At 31.5% G+C, this 9,551-nt stretch overlaps 1 protein-coding gene across 1 annotated transcript in view; it reads right to left on the bottom strand.

Moving 5' to 3' along the window:
• LOC144846783 (epidermal growth factor receptor-like) overlaps window positions 1–8,876 on the bottom strand; it is a 95,026-nt gene extending 86,150 nt beyond the window's left edge. The window contains exon 1 of the mRNA XM_078703573.1: window positions 8,704–8,876. Within this exon, the coding sequence (XP_078559699.1) occupies window positions 8,704–8,791 (88 nt within the window). The 5' untranslated portion in view covers window positions 8,792–8,876. The remainder of the gene's footprint in view (window positions 1–8,703) is intronic.
• Window positions 8,877–9,551: the final 675 nt, after the last annotated feature.

The following is a 9,551-nucleotide window of genomic DNA, read 5'->3' on the forward strand; positions in this document are numbered from 1 at the left end:
TACTTATGCTCACAGTACTTGAATAACATTAACATACACTATCTTCAGCCTATGCTAATACTACTTGGTTCATATTAAAGTACACTATTTGCACTTTCTTTTTACCTACCGTACCTAATAGTAGGAAACAAGCTATTCACATAAATATCTTATCATCAACAGAACAGTAAGCATTGCAGACCTATCGTTAAAGTTAAGATCAGAAATACATAATCAAATGTAATACTTGTGTAGCATGTACAAAGTATAAACAAACAAGACAATGACGTCCCACTAATGTTATATTCTCTTTTGTCATTTTAACGATGGTTAGGCATCAGGCATATTTCACCAATCTTGACAAATTGGTGAAAAGTAGTGGAAAAGACAATGCAAAACCTAAGGTTCCTTTTTCATTTCCTTTTTTACAATACACCTTTTTTCACATAAAATGGAAACATTCAATGACAGTATTTTAACATTTTTTATTAACAATCACACATTACTCTCATACAAACCACCTATAATAATACATCGCCCTTACAATACAACCTAGAAGAGCATATGAAAAACTAAGTAACAATTTAATTTGCCTATCAACACAAGATGCAGTATGATAAACTAGAACATTACGGTGTTGCTTTACATGTGCCGCAATATAAACACCAGTTAGAATATTGAATGAACAAGTCAAAATGTGTATAATTAATCATTTGATATAAAGTGAACAGTACTGTGTGAAACTTTAAACTCTTGATTAAAATCAAGGGATCTCATTTATTTTCTTTAACAAAGTGAAGAATAGACGTTGAAATTCATTTTAATTTTTTTTATACAGTAAAATCAGAGTCAGAATGATATATTCACAAAACGTTTTTCTAATCGATTCCAGTATATATGCAGTCAAATCCAATTTATTTCTTTGCAACTGATGTCTATTAGATGTTAGCAGGTTGTCAACACGTTGCAGATACAATTCCTTTTAATATCTTTTATTAGGATAATGCAATCAGTAAATAAGTAACTGGACCTAGTCTGAATGTTAATCACAGATATGTTTCTCTATGGAAAGTGCACAAGTTAAACCGGAATTAACACTTCCAATTTTAATTTTGTATTTTTATAGTTTATTTTGTATTCACTGTTTGTATTGTTTGAGGGTCCCTAATGATCAGCTTATTATATTCATACACATCTAACAGTGGGTAAATCGCCAATTACAGGATAGATAAACTATTTAATAATTTATCATGCTTATAAACCAAGTCTCAATTGAGGGAGTGGAATTGTACATTACAACCCTGGCACAAGGCTCAGGATTGAACCCTGGCACTAGGCTCAGGATTGAACCCTGGCACTAGGCTCAGGATTGAACCCTGGCACTAGGCTCAGGATTGAACCCTGGCACTAGGCTCAGGATTGAACCCTGGCACTAGGCTCAGGATTGAACCCTGGCACTAGGCTCAGGATTGAACCCCGGACCTTGGGATTGGAAGGCAAGCACGTTAATCACCAAGTTACAGCTCCACTGCTAAAAAGATAGGACATTAGGCTCAGTTCGGGGCTCAGTTCAGGACTTTTTACAAAAGCAACCTAACTATACATTTTTTGGATGAAGCCAATTCACATTATTAAAAGTGATGTTATTGTTAACTTAATTTATTCTGTTGACATTATATTTACGTTTACCGCTTCTCCTATGACGATGCTTAACATTGTCTTTGACGAGTGGTTGGGGAAAAATTACCTCGTTTGTATATAGAACTGTTCTTTCGGCTGATAGTTGTGGTGAATCTATGCTGTTGTGTGGAAAATCCTATTTTTGTCTGTTGCCTTGATTTTACCACTTTTCCCCTTAGGGGTATTCAAATGAATAGGGATGTCTCCTGAATAGGAATGTCCCTTTAATAGGGATGTCTCCTGAATAGGAATGTCCCTTTAATAGGGGTGTCCAAAATGAGGGGTTCTACTGTACTATATTAGTATTATTCGATCCTTGCGTTAGTTTTTTTTAGTAACCATCTGAGAGAGATTATCTTATCAACAAGAGCATCTATGTTGTGGAATTAATCTCACCTAACTATTTATAACTGAAATGATAACAACGGTAATTGAACTTATAATTAATGTAAACTGATCAGATTATCAATATGATAACAGTCACTCATGAATAAAACGCTCTTAAAATATCTGCTATTAATTGTTAAATTTAATTATTTCTACTCCAGTTTTCATAGATTGTTTATACAGTCAGTTCTAGGTCATTTCAATTACTTATTTTACAGTATATCATAAATAATATATAATATATTAATATAATATAGTAGGAAGTCAGTAGAAAATATTTTCAAATGTGTTTTAATTGTGATTAAGTGAATAAACTTTATATTTCACATGGAAAAATTAAAGTCACAGATAAATTTTAAGTGAATGTCAAACTAAATAGCAGAGGTGAGAAAATTGAATCAATAAGGACTCTTTTTACGACTACGTTTTCCATTTCTAACCCCTAATGAATAAAAACCAAAAATGTATTTTAATTATATTATATTAAATGGTATAACACTTTTTCAATTTCCATTTTGGTGAGCCACTTGACACAGACAGTGATTCATTTCGCTGTTTTTTTTCTTTTGGATTTTGAACTCTTTTTTGTTTTTTGTTTTGTTATGTATTTGTTCTTTTCTGACGAAATAAATAAATCAAATGACAGAGGAAATGAATCTATACATAAACCTTTACATGTTGATAGATTTATCCCTATACTAAAGGGCCATAAATTAGGGCAACTTAAAGGTTCAAACAGAATTAAGTTTTCCACCATAAAAAACCATCCATCAATCAAATATAGTGTCTATCAATATTTATATGCACAATGCCAAAGCAATCAGATATAAACTTAAAGCTGAGATTTGTATTGAATAAAGAACACAATGAACTTATACTTCTAAACTGAGTGACCTGTATACACTGAAATATGGTGCAGCACATACAAGCTAGTTCACATCAAGTAATTGTTTGTTAAAAGAAAAACATAACCGCTAAAATATGTATCATTATAATCGTGAAACATCTGACCGTAGCATAATTGGTCATAACTGGTCACCTGTGTATTTATCGATTTAACACGATTTGACCACACAAAGTCCCGATTTTTGTGGGTCACTTCCCATGTTTATGTCATTGCACATGTTAGTATCATTCTATCAGATGTTAAGATTTAACGGTGACTCTTCAAATCTTCCCCATGGAGCTCTGTCTAAAATAATAAACATATTTATTATCAACAGATAATCAATTTAACAATCTTCCAAACAGTTAACTTCAGGATGAGCAATATAATTCTGAGATTTAGTGTCACTGTTTTGAAATAAGTTTAAAGTTTAATCCAGGTCCGAATCCAGGAGGAAGGCAAGCATATTAACTACAAAACTAAAACACTTTTACAAATTTAATATATTGCAATAAGCCTCTTTCTCTTTTTCAGCTAATAATTTTCAGCTAATAATTTTCAGTTTTTTAGAGCAAGATAGGTATATAGATAGAGATAAATAGATAAAGTTGCTAAACATAATTTTTTAATTTGGTAAAAAAAAATCTGTGCAGTAACTTTGTGTCAAGAGCTATTTTAATTGGTCAGACGTTTTGCCCTTTCATTTATTAGAATAAAACCTTTAAATAACATTAGATCTAGTAATGTTAGTAGTATTAATCCGCGTTTAACATTATACCATTAATGTTACATTCAAATATTAATGAATAATAATTGATCCTTTAAAATCATAGACATTTTGTACCTCAATTTTGAAACAAACAGAAAACCCCATTAAGCACAATGATGAAAGAGATTTACTGGCTCCTGTGTGCTTTAGTATAATCATTAATGGCAATTTGTTGATCATTCTTATATAACTAGATTTACCCTTAATTACAATTTATACAAAGTAAATCCGGTTTAAAGTAATGATAGGATGTTGAGATTTACTCAAAAACAAACATAAACTAGACATGAAACTCGTCACTTTGACGAGTTAGTTATCCGCACCACGACAAACGCCACGTGCACGTCATACGTTGGAATATTGCACACAGATAAAGATTATGGCATTATGACAAGAACTGAAGAATATGATATGCTGTTAGTGCTGAATTTTGTGTCATATAGTATATACATGCAAACAGTATAAGCTGTATACATATTACATACAGTGTAGAATAGGTGAAATTACGGGACCCGCCATTTATTCCAATTTTTAACATGGCGACGGTATCAAAATGAAACACTTAGATAGCAATTTCAGAAGGAAATTATCTCAGGAACAACATATTAACGTGTAGAAGAAATTTGAATACGTAAAATATAGATGCGCACACTTTTAAATGTGATGAACTATTACGCAAAATATGAAAATACGACTTTTTTTATTCAACTGGCCATATGATGACGTCACAACATCCGATTGGCAAAATGTTTACATGAATTCGTATCTACAATCCAATAGCTTCCAGAAAACGTTTTAATCGTGATTATCACATTTTATTCTTACGAGCTATTACAGATTAAAATTTACTGTAAAGATGAAATTAATGACCCACGTAATTAACATTTTTAGGCATGATGACGTCATAAAAATTAAAATATTTTTATCTCATGCTAAAGAAAGTTGATTGACCTACACAATATATAAATGTAGGAGAAAAAGGAATACAGATAAGCGCGATGCGCTCCATTGAATGTGATGAGCAATAACGAAAGAGACAAAAATCCTATATTTTACATTCGTGTGGCCATACGATGACGTCACAATGTTTTTTTAGCCTTATTGATGCATGATCCGATATCTACAACTCATCAACTTCTAGATTTTGTAATAAAAATAAACGGTTAACGGTTTACTTTAGAAACTATGACTGTTTAAAAAAAGACATAATTTTGACGATTTTTTAAGCTTTTTCATAAAAAACGCGCACGAATTGTCTAATTCAACGTGTTCGTATGGCGTTATTTAAACTGGAAAAGGTCTAAATTGTTTTCAAAATCACTAGGAAAGGCTTGAAAAATATAATTCAAGAGAAAAAAATATGTTTTTAACGCTATGTGCGCACCGCGCGCGTAAAAAATTGCGCGCCCGTGGGAATTTTTGACATGCTCAAAATGACAAGAAACGCGTAAAAAGTTGATTAGAAATTAATTTTGCGCATTTTGAAATTTTAAATGCGCGTGTGCGCGTAACTTCTTGTGAAACATGCCATTTTTAATCCGTAGAAAGTTTGCCCCTGATATGACTTAAATTTTGTCAAAGTGTCAATACTAAATGACTTTTGGTTTTTAATCTATGATCAATCATTGAAATTCATAAAATTGCGCATAAGTCACATTGCGCAACTATGACGTCATTCAAAAATAGGAGGTGCACAACTTCACGTAAATGCCCATATGTTGTCAAAGTTATGAAATGTTATGTTTACACATTTTAGAGGAACACGACTCACAAAAAGGAAGGAAGGAAAGAAGAATAATACAGAAAAAAAATATTGATCTCATACAATAACAAGGAGTTATCCGCTTGGTATACCAAGCGGATAACTAAAAACCCCTTCAAACTAAATGAATAAAAGATTTAAAAGGATTTTAAATTCAGTTATCAATCAAATAAAATTAATATTTATATCGATACAATTTGAGGTGCCAATGTATTTTAAATTCAAAACATGTTTACGCTTTCTTCCTAGCTTTGTAACAGTTCTAATACAGTTTTGTAGGGTTATTTTATTAATTTTTTTAGCTTAATTATATAGGTATTATTGTACTATTATTTATTACTTTGTCAACATTTGGTCTGGGTTTTTTCCTTAATTTTAATTAATAATTTAATTTAGAATTTTAAACAAAAGAAGTGAAAGAAATATTGATATTAATATAACAATTTCATTGATACACTACTATTGCAGTCACAATGTTTATTTTTCATCAATAGCCTATATAACATCAATAAATTAAATTTTCATAAACCTAATGTCAGGCCAAATACAATAATGTAGAAAACTTGTTAATAAAGAGACAACTTCGGGAAATTGTCCCCTTGAAATGAGTTCCCCCTGAAGAGAGGCCAATGTGTAAAAACATATTTTCACTTTTGTGAAAGTGTCCTTTTAATAGGGGTATCCCATAAATAGGTGGTCAATGAAAGGTTCTGCTGTATATTATCAAATTATGAAATCCGTTTTATTCAACTACCATTTTAGATACTTGAACATTCCATTATACATAGGTAAACCAACCTAGACTCAGTACAAATGCATGACAGTCTTTCTCTTGAATACATGTCATCGAAACCTGTAGATTCAGGGTATTAATTTAGTTGAACAAGATTCAAGCTGTGAAGCTACGATGCACACGAAGATGACTTAGGCAAAGTCCACAGGTCGTATTTCAAAAATCTTCCTCTTCAGTAATATGGATCACGATATATGAATCTTGACGTGCATATCATGTTAAAAATCGTGTTCTTGTAACATTCTACTACAAAGGTTGTGGTTTGAAATCGCAAGTGAAAATTGGAAAAACCAAAATATTTAATTTTTTGTTAAAATTTTGTGATGAACAGTTCCAGTTAAACTGAAATAAAATCTTTCATGCCTTATATATGAGAGTTGATTTAAATGACTTTCACAAAATAATGAATTTCTTAATATTATTTTCATTATAGCACCAGATTTCAGTAGCATAACAAATTACTATCTCCCTCGAGGACTTTAACGAGATCCAGTACCCTCTTAACCTAATTAATATTCATAATTAATTAGAAGTAGGTCAAATTAAATGCTAACATTGTCAATCATTCATTCATTCTTCACAATGAATACTCGTTTTTATTAATATTTAGAAATACCATTTAATATAGGCCTAATCAGTCATTTAACATTGATCCTATTTCTGCTGGCCTATTTATGTAGGCCTATCAATAATAACTCATCTATTTCTATTATATATCTAAATTAAAACAATTATTTCTTTACAGAAAAACTTTTCAGGTGATATTTTTCTGAAATGAACTAGAAGCAATATATGTTTTAAACTATCGCAGACCCCTATTCAGGGGAAACTGTGTTCGACTCTGAAAGTTTCCCTTTAACAGAGGTTCTATTTGCTAAAGGAAAACAGAGATTCTGTAACTTGTAATTTGTATACCTTTCAAATCTATTAATTAACAGATTTAATTATTTAAAAGCAAACTAGATAAGAAACTCAAATTGAAACATTTCAATAAAGTTGGAATGCGATCGATTACATGTTGACAAATATCAACAGGTTTTTCTGGCGACGAAATCAAGTAATGGGTCATATCACACCGAGAAGAGAACCCACCACCTATTCAAAAACCAACTCATGCATTACAAGAAGTATAACGCAAAAATAACATAAATAACAATTGGTCATAGAACAAATTAATCACATCGTCTCACTTGGCTATACCAGTTGACTGGGGAAGACAATATAAAGCACAGCAAGATGCTAGAAATCACCAAACGAACAATAAAAATCACTTGTAAGAGAATGTATACAATAAGTAGTAAAAAGCTATACAAACAAATAATTAGTCAAACTTTCTACACAAAAATAAGTTTTATTATTCTGTGTATGACTTGTTGTAAAAGCCTTCTAGCTATAGACCTCGCTGTATGGGTTTCTTTATCCATGGTTACCTTCAGTTAATTTAAAAGCTTTTCATTAACTGAAGTCAATTTTAGAATTAAGAGCAAAATTAATGAAGTATTACCTCATTAATTTGAACCAATTAAAAATGGACTGGATAAATATTTTTCAGGTTCTTTTTTTAAAATTTACATGGGCAATACAATTATTAACTAAAGCTAACAAAATTGGGAAAAAAATCCTAATGGACTTTATATATCCAAGATGATGGAATAAAAATAATTAGAAATATTAGAATTTAATATTGGCAATTACTAAATTAGCAGGAGCTGCTAGGTGTCAATCAAATTCTCATTAACAATAATTAATAAGTAGGATTGCATGAGAACAGCTTCAGTTGTTTTACACGATTGTGTGTCGTGTTATTAGCACTCACAGCTACAAAACACAATTCTGCTACTGAAGAGGACTTAAAAATAAACTTGAAAACCAAATTTAATTCCTGTTGAAGTTGAATAACTGTAATCAAAATGCAGTTGTGTATTTTAAAAATTAAATACCAATATAGTGTTTTATAAAAGGTGTAATGTATTAAGCCAATTAACAGATTACAGAGATACTGTCTAGATATGTTGTTAATTACCCTCATTACGAATGACTACATGATAATGATTATTTTTAACAGTGTACGGCCTGAGGGAGGAGGGAGAACACAGAACAAGTTCGCTGATAGATACCAAGTTGTCATCCACTGGTGTTATTGTTACTTTGGGTATGAGCCAGCTAAACTACCTGGATAGAGAGTACAGATACTACCCATGCCTAATTAATAAACACATTTTGTTACATATTTACTATATTTACCCTATAAATTCAGAATCCTACCACCTTTTGGGAATTCAGGAACCTCGTAGTGCTCTTGTAAATACAATTGTTATTGTTTCTGATCTACCTAGGTTGAGGAACCAAGCTTTCAAAACTTTCTACACAGGTGAGAGTCATCCATACCAGTATGGGCCAGACCCAGTAGGAGAGCACTGCTAAAACAAATCATAAAAATAACTTACTTAGTTCTTCCTCTTCCATTGCTAGGCCCAACTTGCTGATTACAAGAACCCAAAGAATCCAGAATATTCGCCTCTTGATTATCATCATGTAGGCTATGTCATAAACTTTTCTTGTCAAACTTTTCTCACAGTATTTCAGTACAGTTGCATAAACACACTTGCTAAGTACCAACTGGTTGACACTTCAGTATTACTGAACATCACGGTACAATACACATGTAGTCTGAAACTTCTTACAATTGTTTAAATAGAGGGCGCCAACGTAGTTAAATCTGGAACTGTCCCGAAATTCGTTAATTCTATTAATTCATTTAGCTCTCTTTTTCTATCCTGATTAAATAAGGCGGCTTGTGTATTCGTAATCCCATGATCTTAAACGTACCATTATTGTTCGTTGAAATTATCATTTTTATCATCACAATATTAGTTCGGAGAATATGTGTATTGCAAAATAAATTGTATGAAGATACTGGCCTACTGAATAGAGGCCTGCTCCACATCAACAATGTTATCACCTTGATCATATTATTATCAAATTATCTTCTGATCATCTTATCATCATCTTGTCATCATCATTATCATTGCAGTTGTTAAACGTTAATTGTAATCGTCATCGCAAAATGTGATGTTATGATATTTTAAAAAGATAATATCACATTCTTCTGTTGTAGAACCGATAAACAACTTTCTATAGAAGGGTCTAAGTTGCGTGACTTACATCACAAATTACCCTAAGCTTCGTGTTATACTCTTGTTTTACGACTTATTAATACAACCAAGGGACCGTGATCATGACAAATTTTATGCCTCTACTTAGTGAGACGGACACGGAATAAAATGGATATTAA

This window comes from Antedon bifida, chromosome 1, assembly GCF_963402885.1.
Source record: "Antedon bifida chromosome 1, ecAntBifi1.1, whole genome shotgun sequence".
Classification (NCBI taxonomy): domain Eukaryota; kingdom Metazoa; phylum Echinodermata; class Crinoidea; order Comatulida; family Antedonidae; genus Antedon; species Antedon bifida.